This window comes from Linepithema humile, chromosome 6 (genome assembly GCF_040581485.1).
Source record: "Linepithema humile isolate Giens D197 chromosome 6, Lhum_UNIL_v1.0, whole genome shotgun sequence".
NCBI classification, from domain to species: Eukaryota; Metazoa; Arthropoda; class Insecta; order Hymenoptera; family Formicidae; genus Linepithema; species Linepithema humile.
Window position 1 is genome coordinate 563824 of NC_090133.1, and position 19779 is coordinate 583602.

Sequence of the window (19779 nt, forward strand, 5' to 3'; positions counted from 1 at the left end):
AACAATACATTTCATAAATATCTTTGTGCGTGCGTGCGTATTTCAATTGTACGTGTATTTCAATATCTAGTTTTATATTGATTAATTAAAGTTTGAAAACGTGTTCCTTGCACCCTTTATTCAAGCTTTGTATATCATATGGTGGCGTTTGCTTTGCATATTATGTTCGCTATTTTATTCGCTTTTTTGTATATGTAAATGTATAAAAATAAAGCGCACATAATAATAAAAAAAACTCGTCTTTATCTAACATTTATTCCTTTTTATACAATATATATTTACTAGCATAACGTCGCATAACACGACAGACAAAAAATAATAGCCTTACGTTATTTATAATATAATGTGAAAATGTCAGAAACATTGTTACAATTATTTTTTCATTTTTAGGTTCTTTGAATAGTGTTCCAATTTTAGGGCAAGAAGAACAATGCAATTTTATATTTTTTCAACAACAACGCTATTATATTTATCACATTCAATATATTTACAATGCAGAATTGTGCGGTATACAAAAATATATCCATTCACGATAAGCGTGTAGAACACTTGAACAACACGGGTGAGGTAGAAACTTGTTATATCATCTTTGAAATAAACGATATTTAAAATAGAACATCGCCTCGCATATATATATTGCGACGATCATTTTCCATAAATTACACAATGACATTTTAAAGCGTTTCATCGTGCTTCAAGCATCTATCCTGCTGCGAAACCGAATGCGTTGAAGCAGCATTTTTTGTACTTTTCGGTTCCCTCGCGATTGCACGCAGGATAACACGTAACGACATTTCTAAAAAAATATATTTTATATCGCAAGCAAGTGTTGAAAGCGCTTTCCATTTTTCGCGTTAAGCCTTCCTTCAGATTCTCTCCTTCGCTCGGACTTTCTTCTTCTTGCTCTTGGTGGTTCTGGGATTATAGTCCCAGCCAGCCGAGAGCAAACTGATCTTCGATTGCGCGGGAACGATGTGCTTCCCCTGGATCTGTAAAAGATCGCTGTGACGATCGCGAGTCGCGTACGCGGATTTCGGTACCGCGGAACGAGAAATCGGACTTAATGGTTTTCTGCTGCAATGCAGAACAGCGGGTGAGGGTGCTAGTGACCTGAAATTTGTTTTCATCATTTGCATATTCTTCACCTGAAATTTTCACATTACTCACAAATAAAAAAATATTTCAACTTCTGATAAACTATTGACCTATTTTTGCTGCTAGGAAGTCTCGAAGCATCTATGGGAGCGAGTCGAACATTTTTCGGCCAGACAGTGGGACAAACAGGCGCTTGCCAGGCGGAATGAATATTCGCATTTCTCAGAGCAATCAAGTTTTTCGCGGAGCTTCCTGGAAAACCTAAAATGTTTTTGGCTGATCCTAAACATTAGAGAATTTTTTAATACAAATCGTACATTGATCAATTAATCTAGTCAGGTTAGAATAACTCATTTTCTACCTTGAAAAGAAGAAATTTCCATATTCTCGCTCATGAATCGAATCGGAATGGTTTTTAAAGTGGAAAAACTTTCTCGCGTAGTTACTGCAAAAGGCACGGGGCTCACAACAATCTTCTCGTTAAAGACAGTGCCCAATTTATTTCTGCCTATATGTGGAGTGTCTAGTCTCTCCTTGGATTCTGATACATCATCTTCCGTACTAAAATTTCTCGGCTTATTTGCAGAAACTGAACTTTTTCGCCTCCTAGAAAAATCAGATTATATAAAATTTAAAAAATACAAATTGCAAGTTTTTTGTATATTATTTTAATCTTACTTTTGAACTCCTTGAGAATTTGCATCATTTTTGCCTGTTTGAAAAGAGCTTTCTGTATCTAGCAATCGATTTCTTATACTCAAAGACTTGTTCTCAATGTAATTGGGTGAAATGGCTTCATCCGTCCAATTTAATTTTGTCGAATTTCTTGATGAATTTCTGTTGTTATGAACAGGAGCGGGAGCTATTTTTAAAGTATCACTTAAGCTTTCACATAAAAAATCTGTATCATTCTCCTTGTTAGGGAAAAGCTCTGACATTATATACTCCACCAGCATGTCAATAACATCTTCGAATTTTGCCTTATTTAATTTGTATGGTGTAGAATGCTCTGCTTCCTATAAATAATATAAAAAGACATATGTATTACATGTTACACAATCAAAAAAAAATTTTTATTCTTTCCCTTACTTTCATTGATTGATTATATTCCATGTATAAGTCATCATTTTGTGAATCATCAAATATTTTCACTTTTTTATCAGCAAAACCAGTGTCACGCTGCGCAATTGCACTGTTGTTATTCGTGCAAGTTGGATTCCTGCCAAGTATTCTCAAGTATGGTATCTGTGTTCTCCATTGTGTACATTCATCCAAAACAGATCCTTGAATCAATTGATCATCTTCCTCGTAAAAGGACTTCTCCACAACCGCCCACTGTTCCTCCAGCTTCTGAGTTGCCACATCTTCCACCTCCTGTGACCAAGAGACTGATGTTGTTGCGCTGTTTCCATTAGACAAGCCATTATCATTGTCTTTCCATGATTTCTTTCTTGGCAAACTGGGCAGTCGGAAACGATCGTTCCATTCGTCATTAAACTCATCCTCTTCGTCTTTCAGCCTTAGCAAATGTTGCGGAGCCTTCACCTTCTGCGTCACTGGACTAACTCTGTGAGACAAGCTCTATTAGTTGCTTATCACAATATACATTTCTTAGATGTATAAAGTAATAGTAGACTTACGTGCTTCTTCTAAGACTGTTCCTTCGCATTTCATGCTTTCCAGAACATTTACTCCGTCAACAAAATCCAATCAGTAACTCCTTTACGGAATTACAACTGTTTTGCAAACACAACGAGCGCAAGAATTTACTGACATTCTTCTGACTTGTGATTTTCATAACGTCCTCGACACGGGCTTTGCAGCGGAGCAGTCGCATTGTTGCCGTACATTTCTGCAATCCATAATTTCTATTTTACGCGTATTTTGCGTGAGCCATTATCGATCCTGTGCACAAATCGTGACCAACGTGACTGAAATATTGACCACATGACAGGCACGAACAGAGGGTGCAAACTCCCTCTTCTAAAAGTAGGAGTTTAGTTTCAGCGCCGCCTGGACACAGCACCCTGAAAATGGATCATGTGACGAGGGTAAAAGAGTTCAGATCTGTACATATGCACGCATATTGATATATTCCTTCCTTTTCTTCATTATAAAATTAATAAATATAAATATAAAATACATTGTGCAAGTAAAGTTTTTAATTAATTTTTATTTTTTAGGAACAGTAATTGAGAGGAAAGAAATAAGAACTTAAATAAAGATTTACAATTACAAAATTACAAGATTTTTCTCTCCCTCTCTCTCTCTGCCTCTCATACATAATATAATAATTAATACATATAATATAATACTCTAATCCTCTTCAATAATTACTTCCATATCTTCGTCTAATATTTTTTCTGTTTTTTTCGAAGCGGGTTTAATTATTGATTCGTACCAGCGTGTTTCTGCTGTTGCTAGACAGTTTCGCCGCCTGTAAATAAATACATGCATTAAAATAAATAATCAATAAAATTATTAAAATTATTAATGCATACTGAAGCTTACATATTGCTATGATCATCTCGCGGTTTTCTTACTGGATTCCAGCCAGTTACAGGCTTCTCATTAACCAGCATCAAGCCACGGATGCAGTATGATAATGCAACTTTACCCAAATTACGATCCTGTTAAAATGACAAAAAAATGACAAATTTCATGTTAAAAGTGATATTTTTAATAGAAACTTACACGCCATTCAGAATTTAGAACGTCACCAAAGCTCAAAATATCGGATGCCACAATAGTTTCCTCTAAAGTTCTTATAGTGTTCAAATAATTTTCTTGGAGAAATTTGACAAACACCACTGACTCTGATTGGAAGAATGCTGCTATTTCTTCAGGATCGTGCACAAACTTGAAGGAATCGCCATTTGGTTCCCCTAGAATTAATTATAAACTGTTATCAGCTTGTGAAAATATAACATTTAACAGTCTAAAAGTGAAGTCAAATTACTTTTTGGATTCGTGACTCTTCCAACACCGTGCAGCAGACCCAAGGTTTCCTCTCGTGCTCCGCATTCTTTCTTGACATGTTGTTCAGGCACTAGTAACCATAAGAATAATGCAAATTCTGTCTTATCGATTTAATTAATAATACATGTACCTCTGAGAGAAATAAAAATTAGATTCAGTAAGGCATTGCGCACGTCGCCGGTGTTATTGGCCAGTATTTCATCTATGTGTTGCTGAGAGATGTGCAACATGTCACCACCGATGGAATTTAATATACCAGATACTCGTTTCAGCACATTTTTTATCGAAGTTTGTGTGGCTGCATTCACGCTGCATCAAAAAAAAATTAAGATTACAATTAAAATTGTATACATTGAGAATTAATTTTTAGTCACACAAATAATTAACTTACTGGATAAGATCGATACCAAACTTCTCCCTTATAGCAGGAGCAAACAAAGTCTGCATCAGTTTTGAGTTTCCTGTCTCTGTGAAAACAAATATTACAGGCTCTTTTCCTATTTCGAAATATTCTCTGTAAAACAATATTTGTAAAAATCATAGACTAGAACCTAAGCAATTTATCCAAGACAGTTGAAATATCACTTACTCTAAGAGTGCAAAGAAGCTTTTGTGATCCTCTTGATAGACATTTGGAAGATCTTTAACTAGAAGTAATTGTTTGAAACAATCACCAAATACTGTACGGTAACGTGTTGCACGAATTACATGATCCTTGAATCTGTCTCCTTGCCGCATTATGCGTTCTAAGAGCAATTACAAATTTAATTATAATATTAAAAAGTTTGATTAAATTTAATACTTTTGCAAATATCAAGTAGTAATCATTACTATTCTCATCTTCAACAGGATCCATAGGAGTGATCCATTCTATAATATCAAATTTATTTTCCTTAGCAAGCAATTTTACAGCTGTGGTTTTGCCACATCCAGAAGGACCTGAGAGAACCAGCATAGATGGCTGTTTTCTTGATGCCCTGTGTTGAAGCCAATCAAAGATTTCATTTTGCTTCTGTCTACTAACTGCCAATTCAGAAAGCTTCTGTGGTTCACAAGCTTCCAATAATTTTGCTAAGCTGGTTTCACGTTTCCTTTTCTTGAAATTACTTTGTGTAAATGATGTATCCACCAAAGTCTTGTTCAATTGTGATACATTAGCATGTTTTAATGAGGTTTTATTTATAGGCTCGCAATCAAATGATGGTATACACCAGTTATTTTTTCTCTGTAAAAAAGAAACAAAATTAGTGTGATAAACAAATAAAAATGAAAAAGATGCTTTATCATACAAAAATATATGTAATAATGTTTACAGAGTCTAATTAAATTCAATTAAATTATTCTTTATAAATAGATAAGAATGAAAAATTGATATAATTCTTAAACTAGTAATAGAATCTGTCAAGTTATACTTAAATTGATCAGAAGTTAAGATAGGTTAGAATAAATGTTATTTACGTGAACTAAAACCATCTCTCATCATGTTTTTGATGCTGTAATATTTACCTTTAAATGAGCCATGTTTTATCAGTGTCGTATTATAATTGCATTTACATTCTCTGAAAAATTTGAACTTTATCTGCATAATATATGCTCAATCACATGTTTGTCCACACAATAGCTAATCCGCTATTCGTCTGCTACCTGATGATGCTAGAATGAAGACACGGTCACCTGTAAAATATAATGCAAGGAATAACGCACATAATCAGAACTATGCACTGTTTTTTCTATCTTTCTATTGAATCGGTGACGAAAGTAACATTATTCGTTTAATGCATTGATGATAAGTATACCGACTGCACTAGTACAGTCGTTATGTTGTTTTAGCTAACCAAACGATGGTATTGCTTCGAGTAAGCTCCTACATCATCATGTGCTCCTGTTCACAATTTTTCAAAATCCCGGTCAAAATCAGCTGTTTCGGGCCGGGTAACTATGTGCTTGTTTTCGCTTCTAGGCTACTTTTCACAATGTTAGGATGCTGATAAAATTCCTGAACAATTTCTACATCTTTTTTAAAGTTACCGGAAGATATTTTTTGCAAAATTTAAAATGCCAATTGTTTATAATTTGTTAAATAAATATTAAAAGTCGGAACTTCGATAAAGTGATAATATGATTTTTATGGTTTGAAGGAGCGCATATATACGCGGTTCTTTACGGTGTTACGGTTTTCGGGGCCGCGTCTCTTTTGAGACGTCATTGCTGCTGCCCTCTCCGTCATCTTGCGCCCTGAGTGCTATGGCGTATTCCAATATATATACATTCAGTGTTCGTGACATAGATTCGTTGTCAAAATGGTGACTGCTGCTTTTCATTGAAAAGGTAAACGTTGCACCGCGTCGATTCGTTTTTCAATTCTCGTGTTCTTCGGATTGCGTTCGCATAATTCGCATGGCTAGAAAGTGACGTATTATGTCCTCGTACACGTTCTCGCAGAAGCTGTTCACGCCGACGCCCCCGGAGCGGGGCAGCTTTCCGCTGGACCATGAAGGCCGCTGCAAGCGCACAATGATCAAATATATGCGCTGCCTAGCCGAGAACAGTAATCAGAATGCGATGTGTCGCGATATTGCCAAGGAATATCTCGGCTGTCGTATGGACCACGATTTGATGACGCGCGAGGACTGGTCCAAACTCGGTTTCGCCGATGAAATCAAGAAAACGTAACACCGAGATCGTCTTCAAGAGTGATATTCCGTATCTCGCAAAAAAAAAGTAGACGTACATCCTCGTCCTCGTCGTCGTTATCGTCGTTGCTGTTATCATTAGTTTGTTTCTGGAAACTACTGCCCTTGAGAGTGCCTGGTGCACATCCCCAGCCTATCAGTGTTCATGAAACTTCTGTTCGATGTAAATGAGACACCAAAAAAATAGAGGGTGATTTACAATTGGAGTTAGTGTTCAGGCAAGGATACACACTGCCAGCCAGGTGTGATAAGGATTTTTGTGATAAGCTTTTTTTGCGTCAGTGTTGCACAATTAAATAACAGATTTAAAGAAACACCAAAGATAAATTAAACAATATTAAAGGTCCATGTACTTTTGCTTTCAAGAGAAACAGATTAATAATTAGACTGCTTGACACCGGTGGGTTGGGTTTTATGAGCTTTAATATAAAGGCATCTCTATAGTTTGTTAAGCTGTTGGATTGTGTTGCAACCTAAGTGGCCTGAGATATTATATAGATAGATATTGTATAGATTGAATAGAGAATACTGAATATTTATCACGTTGATAGTCCAAATTCTGTTAGAGCGCAGAGTATATTTAACAAAAGGTAGCAAAGGTGAAAAGAATGGCGAGCTCTTCTAGAAGGAAAGTATTAGTCGGTTGCACCGGTAGCGTGGCCACGATCAAATTGCCGCAGTTGGTAGAGATGTTGCGGCAGAACCACTTAGAAGTGAGAGTGGTCGTGACAGAGCGAGCCAAACACTTCCTGAAGGATGCCCAGCTGCCACCTGAAATTCAAGTGCTGTCCGACACAGTGGAATGGGCTGCCTGGCAGGATCGCGGCGATCCAGTCCTACACATAGATCTCGTCAAGTGGGCGGACGTGTTTGTGATAGCACCGCTGGATGCCAATACATTGGGCAAGATCGCCAGTGGTATATGCGACAATATCGTCACATGTGTGGCGCGCGCTTGGGATCCTGCAAAACCGCTCCTGTTTTGCCCATCCATGAATACAAAAATGTGGGAACATCCGGTTACCATGCCGCAAGTGAGATCAATTAGAGAATCAAATTTTTTCTAATATTTTATTTTGCTTTCCCATTTATTTTTCTTTCAGATTCTCAGTGAAAAATAGAGTCACAAAGATTTCTTTTTGTTTGACAGGTATCACTGCTCAAATCCTGGGGTTATAAGGAGATACATTGCATATCCAAGACGCTGATGTGTGGCGACATAGGAATGGGTGCGATGGCAGAAGTGGACACGATCGTGCGATCCACTTTGCGAGCTTTGAACCCGTGGGGGGATCCGCCGGATTCGTGTCCCTAGCATAGGGCGACATCTTCTTCGTACGAACCTCGTCGACGATACCGCGAGCATCGATGAGATTTTCCACGTCGAGATCTCCAAAGACGCACTATGGTGCGATTCGAACGTACGCTTAATAAAATATACGCTAATTTCGCTTGTCTAATAAAATCGGTATGAGCCTAAGACCCGGACATACTTGGTCATATATGAACCATGTGATAAAGAAATTGCGTTTATCAATAAAAATGTTCATCGTTAAGTTTTTCTCCAGTCATGTTATTTTGTCTGTGAATTTTATCTTCATTTCTTGTTTTCTTCACTAGACGTATCGTACTATCATAGTGAAATAATTGTTAATTAGAAACCCGTAGATGTTATAAATAGTGAAGTCCGAATTTGAACGCATCATGGTCGTCATATCCCTTGCTCAACCTGGAGTAAATCAATTGTATCGAGAGGAACAAATAAGATAATCATAATTTTATCTGTCCAGTTATCGAAATGCAATGTATAAAAATATTGTGAAGAAAAAAAGGAGATTCTGTTGACATATCCTAAAGTTGATCCGCCAGAATGTACATGCTTTTGTTAAATATATGAACGATAACTATACAAAAAGTGTTTTTACATTTTCCACAAACCCAATCCTGATATTTTAAATGGCACACATAAAAATGATTGAAAGAAAAAGAGAACATTGTCGAAACAGGGAAATTGCGTTGGGCATGTGTTCGCGCGCACGCGAAATCACTTTATTTCCGTATATACACATATAAAGCACGAACTTACATATATAAAATACGTATAGCATATAATCAGCAATATTACGCTAACTTTTCCCTTAAGTTTGGAATAAACGAAGGGAGCTTTCTCGCTTCGTTCGTTCGGTATGAGCGAGATGTATTGTCCCGATGCGTTTCTCAACAACAATTACTCAATCGGAAGAACAAAAATTGAGTCGTCGTTAATCGATAACAGAAATATAATATCATATCGTTCGTCTCCGTCTCATTGCTGCGCATTTCACTGACACAGTACATTCTGCGATATGCGCGACTATATAATATACTCATATAATTATATATAACATGTATATACGCGAGTGTGTGTACATTCGGAACGTGAACAAACTTTGCAAGCCTATTTCAAGATTAATCAAAGACCAATTTTTTTTTTGCAAAAATTGGCTTAGTAGTCAGTTTTTATTTTTTAGTTTTTACGAATTGGAGTCTCGACTGTTAAGCGTCGAAATTTAGAAATAAAAGTCCATGCAATTTGGAAATCGTACACGTTGGTGTTAAGATGAAATACGTCTGCAAAGCTCGTGTCAATATCTCAGAAACACCCCTGTATAAAAATCTGCGAAATTGATTTTGTGCTATTTCTTTTGACATTATACTAACTACTTGATCGCGCGGTATATAAATATCACAGTTTACAAAACTGGCGACACTGCGTCTTGCTCGTGTCCTTTTTTACTAAATTATGCGGTATTAATAATTATTACAATATTTATATAAAATACGTAGTTTGTCGGAATCGATTACTTTATTGCCTAGAGTTTGCCGATTCGATTCCAAGTAAAAATTGCATTGCGATTTACGGACGATCGTAGGGTTCTTTTTCAATGACGGTCCTTGAGAAAGATATACAACGCGAGAACACTCCTCTCGATTAAAAACCTCTGTAAAGAAACATCGAAAAATGTTGGATGGATTTTTGGCAGTGGCAGTTCGCAATTGCTAGGATCGCAAGATTGTCTGTGAAACGTCTTCAAGGACTCTCGCTTTTGTTCGGGGACTCGTCGCTCGTTCAGCGCTATAAATTACTTCTTAAGTTAATTATTTCACATGTAAATGCGGCCGTGTAAAAAGGCAGTGTACAAAAATATGCTTCCGTGCGGCACAGTGGTACTATTTTTGTTAAAATTCATGATATGGACTTAAGTCACTTTTTTTCGTGAGAGAGAAGATTATATTCTCTTATATCAATATAGTTTTATCCAAAGTAAAGAGCGGTTTTATGAAAGTGGAGAATATTTATGGAAAAAATTCAATTCTTTCTTCGTAATATTGTACCTCAAAATTTTATAATCGATCTTTACGATTATCAAATACGATATATCCTCCTCTCGAAAATATGGAGGGGGAATTCCGTGATGTAGGCCGATATCAACAATCTCAGAGCTTCAAACCACGTTTCTTCCATCGGGAGGATTAGCGAAGAGATCAAGTTCGTAGATACAAATGTGTGTGACATAAGATTCCTTTGAATCTTCATTCAACACGCAAACAACATGTTCTTTTACTATGTGCCTTTGCCAAATCCACTGACGGTCCACTGTGAAAATCTGACTTTTGCTGTTTGCACGTGAAATCCCTGTGTAAATTATGAAATGCTCCTCATTGCGCGTAGTTACAGTGATAATCTGAAAATACAAGAAGCAAAATGTAACCGTAGTTTCTACAATTAAAAAAAAATTTTTCTGAATTATTCTCTCTTTAGAAAAGTTAATCATCCAAATGCGAAAATACTTACTTTGTTTTTACACGTACATTATCCTCGCGATGAAGCTCGTGACGATTATTACGAGTAGCAGCATAGTACTTTCCGCATTTACGGTGGCAGAAGCAGAGACAATCTTCGACTTCCTGGGTAGATTGGTCTCAATATCATTGGTCTCCACTTCCGGCGGCGGGCAGCCCATCCAGACTGGCGCCGAGAGTTTCTGCTTCTCATGCGCTACCCTCATCGTGAGATCATCGAACTCCCAAAAGCCTTTGCCCTTGAAGAAATATGTTTTGCCTACCGAAAAAGTAAAATTGTAGAATTACCGTGTAGAAAGCCGCGAACAAAATTATATAGAGATAAAGAAATAATCAGTTGATTAATGCTAAAATTATATCAGAAATATATGAAGCGTTAATAGTTAAATTAAATTTATAGATAAATTTATATATACGATTTTTATAATAAAGTTATTTTAAAAAAACACTTGATTTTCAAAATTTACCATCTTTCCACTGGAAAACGGCATCAATGTCGTTTCCAACGCCAGTGAACGCCATGCTCATTTCTCTGGGATAATCGAGTTCCACGTAATTGATAGATTCATCGAACCTGTGCAATAAAAAATTACAATTTTGGAGAATTAAAAGAAGCTGGTCTATTTCATTGATTCACTGCGTCCAAAGAAAAATGTGTGAAACATGTTTTGATTTAAATTGATATAATTTTTCGATAAAGATTGTTACACAAGTTGAAAAATAAAAATATAAAACCCAATTTTGAAAATACAATTTAAAAAATGATATAATTACCTCCAGTACATAGAGCCGCTAAAGAAATAGGTCCTGCCGTTGTGGCCCCACACCATGGCGCCGTCAATCTTCTCCAGAGCTAGCGGTAATCCTAGATTCGTTAATGGCTTCGGATAGCCCGGCTCCAAATTATTAGCGTTGAAGACGTAGTACTCGCGGCCGATGAAGAAGACTATTTTCTTGTCTGGCCGCTCATACACGGCGTCCACGTGATCAATATTTGGTGGCAAGTTAAATAGCCTAATAATCTCTGCCGGATATCCCTCATAAATCCCGAAATCGCCTATTCGCCACAGATACTGCGGGTCAAAAAGAATCTTTTTAGCTAATCGTTGTATGAAGTAAAAATCGCTAGAAATATTTTATAATTAAAATTATTCTTAAAATAATATCAACAATTTCTTTAAATATTGAATAATTATCTTATTGCCTTCAAAAAATAAAAATTATTCCTTCGTATTGCAAGAAAATAGAACAGTAATAACGCCTAATACTTATTATTGTATACTCACTCGTCCTTTGAAAACAAAGACCTCCCTGCGGATGATGCTGATGGCGTCATAGCTGGTGTCACACTTGTCAGGCACGTCGTCCCGCTGCGGTGGGGTCCATCGGTGTCTGAATCTCGGTGTGGGCCTCATTGTTGTCGTCGTTGTCGTCGACCATGTCGTGTGATGCCGATGAGTTTTGTGCTGCCGATAATCCGGTTTCTGCCTCTCGGGATATCGACCCGGTTGTCGGGGTCTACCGTCGTCCGGATAATGATTCGGTCTGGTGGGCCTTGTCCTCCATGGCCTGTACGTTGTCCTCGTTCTCGCCGTCGTCGTCGTCGTCGTCGTCCTAGTCGTAGTCGTAGGAGTTGGCGGTGACGGTCGTTCCGGTGGTAGCGGGCCACCTGGTATATTGCCCCAGAGCTTGTCCTCGGGAGCGCCTGAAAAATGATAATTTCGTTCGCCTATTTTATTCGTTCTCTTTTGTCCGTTCAATTAATTCATCGGTCAAAATTAAATTATAAATTCCCTCATATTAATTATTAATTAAAAATGCGAATAATTTGTTCAAGAGAATTTTAATGAAAATTTTTGATGACTGTATAACGTGTCAAGACATGTGGAATGAGAATTGATGAGGTGATTAAAAATGATTACAAATTCATTAATTTACGCATTTTTTCAGAATAATTTTTTCATGCAACATAAAATACAGAAATTATCACAACTACGGCTTGGTTTTTCCGAGAGAGACCAATGATAAATCGACGTAACTTAAATGCGATACGGCGTTGCTCATCAGCGCGGATACGTCCGCATATTTCAGAATCGGAAGGTACGCGAATATACGCGAGCACACTAATGTGCGAGAAGAAGCAAAAAGAGTTAATTCCCGCTCTTTGCATCAGCGCGTGATGAATTCATCCCGTCGTCTTTCACGATGACTGATCCCCCCCGTGAAAAGAAGTCCCATAACAGGACGCGGTCGATATCAAACAATCGTATCGAGATGTGTTTGTAAAAAGACCGACTGCTATAAAAAAATTAATTAATCCCTCGAATATTATGTTTGCTGATTATAGTAATATGTTGCGGTGGAATATTTTAATTAGTAGCTGTAGTCAGTTTTTCAATGTAAACGCTTAAAAATTAAAAAGAATGTGTAAAAATACAAAAATTTATAGCAAATATGTGAAACTCTTAATGTATGAAAGATAGCAGTTCTATTTTTTACGATACAAATATTTAATATAATAATTATTAAAATAAAATATAAAATATTTCTGTTAGTCAGAACATCACATTTAATTGTGAGTCACTTCAATTAATAAATTTTAATTAAACAATTTTATATTTAATTGATTAAACTTGCAGTTTAATTGAGCTGCAGATTTTAAATGAATTTTTTCACATTGCAATTACAATTTTTCTGCGGCATTATTGGTTACCGCGATTTTAATTAGCCTATCGAAACTGTTTGTTAAGTTCGAGAGCGGAAGTGCTTTTTTCGGTAAATTGCTTGCGCTTTTGGCATCGAATCTGTCAAATAAAATGCTTTTACAATTCGAAAGGCTATTGATTCCCGCTGGTACATTTTACTTTTGCATTATTTTACTTTGTTCGATTGGCAATCGAGAAGAGACACAGCAGCGCGGAGCTTGTTAAAATGCTTTCTCGCGGACACGGATTGATTTCGCACCACATCGTTTCCGAGCCGCTCTCGGGAAAATTCAATTTTTGTGTTATTAAATATACGGAAGATATGGAATCATGTGGCAATCACATATTTTCATTACATCTGCCAGATCTCATTTTCTTCACTTTCTATTAAATTCAGTTTAAACAAGAAATTAAAATATATAGTAATAATTATAACTGTACTTTAATAATAATACTAACAAATAATGAGAATTGCTATAATAATACGGTATTAATCATTCTGATTTAAAGTAGTGATTGCTCTGACTCTGTCATTTCGATGTGAATTCACAGAGATTCGATTTAAAGAAGAAGTAAATGCGATGCAAAAATGCAAACAATGCAAGTAATTATCGTTTCGGATGTACATAAATCCAGTTATGAAAAGATGCATTGTGTACTGGCACAATGCACTTTAATTTTGCTGATGAGAATAAACTTTGGAAAATGTAAAACGATCAGTCCTGTGAATGTGCTGTGTGATTTCGGGGATTATCAATCATTTTCATACTTCGGTACGTATATAATCCGATAAATACACGCGATAAAATATAATCGATAAAAAAAACAAATGCAATGAACAGTATAAATGTAAATAAAACGTAGAAATGATGTGCTTGATATTATATTACATTCGAGGAAAAAATACCGCTAACAGAAATATTTTACTAGGTCAAATTGTCGCTGTAAAGCGATAAATTTCTGATGACAAACGCGCACGCTGCACGATCAAAATTCGGTTTTATCACATTCGGTTTTATCGCGCATATTGAGCTTTATAGCTCTACCTTTCTCTCTCAATAAAGGGCATATTATACTACTTTGGGTAAATTGCTCGTTAATTCTGCAGCAGTGACGAGCGAAAATCAAATTGACAGAGCAAAATTACGAGTGCGCTCTTGAATTAAATCGCATGTACTTCTTCTCAATTTCCCCTATGTGATATTATGCACGTAACTGTGTATACACCGGCGTGCCAAAATTTATGTTATTAATTGTCGAAATAAAATGACAATTAATAATAAATGAGAGATAAAGCAATAAACGCGTCTATCGCAATGCAAAATATCGCCGGCAAAACCGGCGTGAATGTGAATTAAATCCAAATGCAATGCAAAATGGCAAAAAGATTAAAACTCACTTTACTCGATCACGCGACAGAATTTAGAAGTATAATTTTATTTATGTGGAACATATTGTGGGCAGAAATTGTTCGAGCACACAGCTACACAGAATAACAGAATTCGTATGTATATATATCAGAATACATATCAAATAAAATTAAAAATAGAATTTCGTCTTGAGTTAGAAAATTTTAAAATATAAATTAAAATAAAAATTTAATTTTTTTTAAAGAAATATATTCGACCGCGCAGATTCTTTTTATTAATTTAAAAAATGTAAAATTAAAAAAATCGATCCCGCGATAGTTTTTGCGAGCATTTGCCGTGTTCCGTGTGCCATTTACATAGAAATCCGAATGCAAAATCGGACGGCGCTTATCGAACGGCATGTGGAGGCGATAGTCCGCATGGCATAATGGCGCATTGTAACGATTCTGCAGTCGAATGATAATTAATATCTGTCAGTGACCTACTAATTAGTGTAATCTAGGCTACTGGAAAGACAGGAAGGGGACATAGAGAGAGAGAGAGAGAGAGAGAGAGAGAGAGAGAGAGAGAGAGAGAGAAAGAGAGAGAGAGAGCAAAAAAGGAAACCGCCGATTCCTGAATCTAATCTCGTGTCCCGACCGTCGATGCAATTACAATGACGACGCTCGATAATTGCCTGCTGCCTTCGCATCCTCCAATACTCTAATATCCTGTCTCTATCTCACTTAATCGCGTGTGATATTCCCGTCACGTCGAGTAATTTCTAATTATAATAAAGAAATTAGCTACTCCCTTCGTCATCATTAACAGCAGAGATTTCATTATCTTAAATTCAGTAAATATTAAATTATTTTCATGTAATTTAGTTTCAGATTAAGATTTTCGTTTAACAACTTAATTTTCAGATAAAACAAGTATACGATATTTACACTGTTAAATTCAATTTTGTTTTACGATTAAAATAAAAGATATTCATAATTTCAAAGATTGCACTCTATGCACATTTTCTAATAGCCACATTGATTAAAATAAGCAAATGCAAGCAACGCGTTGCAATGCTGCACAAGAAGTGATGTTGAAGAATGTTGGTTAAAAGATAAACAGATGGGAAACAGCAGTGGTAGTGATTTCAGTGTGGAAGAGGGAAGAAAAATGACGTAGACGCGTAAAACGTTACATCTTATGCTTGAGAATGCATCATTATCAACTTCTCTGACAATGCGGCTTCTTTGCAATTCACATTAAGAATGTTTTCGTCTGTAGCTTGGAAATAAAACCGGGATTTATTACCCCAAGCGTGCGAGAGGTATTGCTTGTGTAATAAAAAAAGGAAAAAAAGGCAACCGCCCTCTTTATAACGTCATAAGCTCGCTATATATAAGCCGGATGTAAAAATGCCGGCAAAGCCGAAAGCGTTTCTATTCAACGCAGCTTAAAATGTAGAACGTACTTTTAAATTTACACGAATAAATGCAATTTTTTTTTCTCTTTCAGGCGTAAATGTATTATTTTTGGAATTAGCATTGTTTGTACGATTAAATAACAACTAGAGTATTATTTAGGATATTTAAGCGCTATAATTACATTCAAGTATAAATACAGAGATAGAAAGCGACTAAATTTGAGACTAAAAATATGATGAATAAAGTCGGAAATAATGAGTATATATGAAGACGAGTGTATTTTAATATGTCTTGGTACACATAAACTGCTGTTGGATGCACCAGGTTTCCGTTGCAATAAAAGTTTTCCGAGGAAATTTTTCTGCATTTGAAATTAATTCAAACGCGTCTGAAAAAAAATCCAATGAGTTTAAAAATAACAAAATACAAATAATAAAATATGTGATTTTAAAAAATGGAAGACAAGAAAGAACGCGAGAAAAGAAAAACAAGATTTTACTTTACTTCTTCTAATATATTAACATATTAACAATACACAAAATAGAATGAATATTTCAAATGTATTACGCAATTTAATATTGACGATTGCTCGAAGAAGTAAAAAAAGTTCGTAGATAAAAGCAGATTTTTTTCCTACTGTTGAGAATTGATAACTTTGTAAAAGCTTCACGAGCAGCGATGCCTCGGCAAAAGCGCGCGAGCTTACGCGAAAGAAGCAAGCGTATTTTGACTTATCCTTCATTATTCCCGACAAAAGAACTTTCGTACGTTCCATGAGAAGTGGTTTTACTGCATTGATTCAGTTCCCTTAAGGAGAATTTGATTCCGTTCTCTTTCCGGAACTTTTCGGCAAAAATAAAAGTTGGTCTGGAAAAATTTCGCAGCTCTCTCGTGGCCATTAAGAGCTTACAAGGTTAAATCGCACTTGATCAAAATGACTGTTTAACAAACAAAATATAATTTAATTTTTTCAAATTTTTACGTATTTATGTAGTCGCAGGCAAAAAAAGAAATATCAGCCATGGTTAAAAAAAAAACCCAGTAAGCCAAATATTAGCAACGTTGGCACATTTAATTATAATTCATAAAACCTGTATTTAAATTTGGAGTTTACAGGACTTTCGTCGAGACATTATCATTAGAATCAAACGAATGTACAATCAATGAAATTGTCGTTGAGTGTCGTTCAATTGAAATTAGAAACGAGAAGTAAAGAGGAATATCGTGAAGAGCGGAGATGGAAATCAAGGCCTCGGGCCTCGGTTAGATCGATGGATCACAAAACTTCCCCGCTAAATCGAGAACGAAGGAGAGAGAGGGAGAGAGAGAATTGTTGCGGTTTGCGGAGGCTTGTTTGCGACGAGAAAACTGTTGTTGGTCTGGCTGTAATTTATGGGACTTTGATGAAGCAGTGAAAATGTTTGTTCTCACCATGTCGTTGATATTCTGCTCGTAAATTGATTTCACGAGAGGCATGGATTTAATTTCCTAGGTACAAATACAATATATACATTACATATATATACGATTTCTTTGCAAAAATTTCTTCCTCGAAAACACTCTCTTGATTACAATTAACAACTCGTTCTTCTCAAACACATTATTACATAGTAATTCATCTGTTTTCTATCATTTTAACGTACTCGAGTGACCGTGGCATTTTATTTTTGTTAGTAACTTCTGTCAGTAATAAACTAATTGAACTTTGTTTATTAGTAATTTTTCACGCAGCGATGTTATTCTGTCGAGGCACTTTTTATTTCGCACTGCATTTCCGATTTTATTCCGTAAAAAAGCAGTTATTTGCGCACATTCTAATCAGATAAAACTGCTGCGAATAAATGTTTTTCACGTTATCAGAATTCAACATTACATTCTGTAAACTTTACAATTACAATTGTTTGGAATTTCTTGAAAATTTTTACAAATTAAATTTTTTGGTCTCTTTCAAAAGACTTCGCAATACGAAATTACTTCTAAGGGCAAACTTTGATTTAAGACTACAATACTCGAACTTACTTAACATCAAAACAATCCCATAATAGGCTTAACAACACATCCAATTTATGGTGGGCGAAAGAGATATATTGCAGCGAGAAAACAGCTGTGAGGGGCACTCCAACTAGTAGAAACGGGCACGTAAATTCTCGCGAGGGAGTGTCTAGAAGCGAGTTGGAATTAAACACTAAGAGGAGCTTGCGAGTTTAAGTTTCTCCTACACGACCAACAGGATTATGCCAACGCGAAGGTGCAACTGATATGTAATACATTTGTTTAATTTATTTGTATGCGCAATATACACACATTTCCATAGACTCATAAAATCTTTGGTATATTTCAAACTTGCATTAAAAATAAAATTACTTCAGACTTTTACGAAAGACTCATGATAAAAAAAATTGCTCACATTTCCGAGAACTGCAGCGTAAAAAACTTATCTATCGCGTTTTTAACTTTAACTTTATATATATGAAAGAAAGAAAAATCATGAAATATTTTTTTATTTTGTCTACCATTCTTCTAGAAAGAAGAAAATTACATGTAGATGAAAAATTTAGAAAATTATAAGTCTAAGTGGTAATTAAACATTTTTAGCATAATAGCAAAATAAAATTTGACACAATCTTGCAAAAAATAAGATATATATATATATATATATAAAGAGCTGAATTCGCATTCTTTCAAGTTCATCAGAGTGATATGTGCTGTCAGAATCTACGCCTGCTGCCTATAAATCACCGAGCCGAGAACTATCGTGATTCCGTTCGTGAGACCTCGTTCAAACATCCTCCACCCTCGTGCCTCGAATAAACGATCATATTGCATTGAAACGCTCGCGTCGTTTCTCGATTTTGAACTCCATGTCACAAACTTCGGTCGTATTTCGCAGCCGGAAACGATTGTTTTCTTCGTTTTGTAGATATTTCACGATACGATATAACGTCCACTCTTTTCCCTTTCTTATTTCAAGAAATCAACCTTAATTCGATACGAGAACGCAAGCGCAATTTTTTACATTCAAAAGATAAAAATATAATTTCTAAAAATTTTATATGATCGACAGAAATAAAACTTAATTTTAATTATATTAAATTTGGAGAATTGAAATAAATTTATCCAAAATTTTAATGTATGCTAAATTAAAAATGTAAAGATATTTAATACTAAATAAAGTAAATTCAAGCAAAAAAATTGTTGAAAGAAAATAAATCTATTGGACACTTTTCTTTAAAATAAATCAATAATTGAATTTTCCTTTTATTTGTAAAATATTTCTAGATATGTTGGATTATTATTATTGTTGTTGTTGTAAACAGTTGTAACAGTTAAAGCAGAAAAAATTATGTTTAACAACGATCGCTCAAGTTCTTCACTTTCGGGCGCTATTACCGCGCTAGTCTGCACACAGATATCAACAAAGTTTGTAGATTTCCGAGCAACTTCCTTTCGCCCAAGTTGAACTCGTTCCTCGCCTTTTCTTGTCCCGCATTTTGTTTTTCCCTCGAGGTTTAAAAGGGCGAGATTAAGAAGTCCTCAGGGGAAAGTTCGCAACAAACATAAATTACCGTGGTCGGCCGCATAGAGGCAAAGAAATACAAGAAGCGGAGAATCGAAGGGGGATTGCACGAGGTAATCGCGAGATGTATCGCCAGATAAGTATAATTGCCCGATCGGAAAGAAACTGTTTATT

The 19779-nt window shown here is 35.7% G+C and overlaps 5 protein-coding genes across 7 annotated transcripts in view; 2 read left to right on the forward strand and 3 right to left on the reverse strand.

Annotated features, from left to right (window-relative positions):
- Positions 1-436: 436 nt before the first annotated feature.
- Positions 437-3104, reverse strand: LOC105673053 (uncharacterized). Its single transcript, XM_012368387.2, has 6 exons — positions 2736-3104; positions 2185-2662; positions 1774-2111; positions 1457-1701; positions 1206-1377; positions 437-1110 (listed from the first exon to the last, which is right to left on the reverse strand). Exons 1-6 carry the CDS (start codon positions 2762-2764, stop codon positions 867-869), a joined length of 1506 nt encoding a protein of 501 aa, XP_012223810.1. The 5' UTR covers positions 2765-3104; the 3' UTR covers positions 437-866.
- Positions 3105-3248: 144 nt separating this feature from the next.
- On the reverse strand, positions 3249-6159 carry Rad17 (Rad17 checkpoint clamp loader component). Its single transcript, XM_012368631.2, has 10 exons — positions 5910-6159; positions 5581-5748; positions 4906-5299; positions 4664-4820; positions 4466-4588; positions 4205-4383; positions 4055-4144; positions 3790-3980; positions 3607-3725; positions 3249-3532 (listed from the first exon to the last, which is right to left on the reverse strand). Exons 2-10 carry the CDS (start codon positions 5593-5595, stop codon positions 3412-3414), a joined length of 1389 nt encoding a protein of 462 aa, XP_012224054.1. The 5' UTR covers positions 5596-5748; positions 5910-6159; the 3' UTR covers positions 3249-3411.
- Positions 6160-6342: 183 nt separating this feature from the next.
- LOC105673184 (uncharacterized) lies at positions 6343-6747 on the forward strand. Its single transcript, XM_012368636.2, has one exon. It carries the CDS (start codon positions 6493-6495, stop codon positions 6745-6747), a length of 255 nt encoding a protein of 84 aa, XP_012224059.1. The 5' UTR covers positions 6343-6492.
- A 24-nt stretch (positions 6748-6771) lies between these two features.
- Positions 6772-8682, forward strand: Ppcdc (phosphopantothenoylcysteine decarboxylase). The gene is made up of 2 exons (XM_012368632.2): positions 6772-7801; positions 7918-8682. Exons 1-2 carry the CDS (start codon positions 7376-7378, stop codon positions 8080-8082), a joined length of 591 nt encoding a protein of 196 aa, XP_012224055.1. The 5' UTR covers positions 6772-7375; the 3' UTR covers positions 8083-8682.
- Positions 8683-8778: 96 nt separating this feature from the next.
- The window catches only part of LOC105673179 (Matrix metalloproteinase 2), a 139169-nt gene continuing 128168 nt past the window's right edge, over positions 8779-19779 (reverse strand). For all 3 annotated transcript variants that reach the window (XM_012368629.2, XM_012368628.2, XM_067357362.1), the window contains exons 8-12: positions 11897-12315; positions 11385-11683; positions 11078-11184; positions 10603-10869; positions 8779-10492 (exon numbers count right to left, since the gene is read on the reverse strand). In XM_012368629.2, the coding sequence (XP_012224052.2) occupies positions 10610-10869; positions 11078-11184; positions 11385-11683; positions 11897-12315 (1085 nt within the window). In that variant the 3' untranslated portion in view covers positions 8779-10492; positions 10603-10609. The remainder of the gene's footprint in view (positions 10493-10602; positions 10870-11077; positions 11185-11384; positions 11684-11896; positions 12316-19779) is intronic.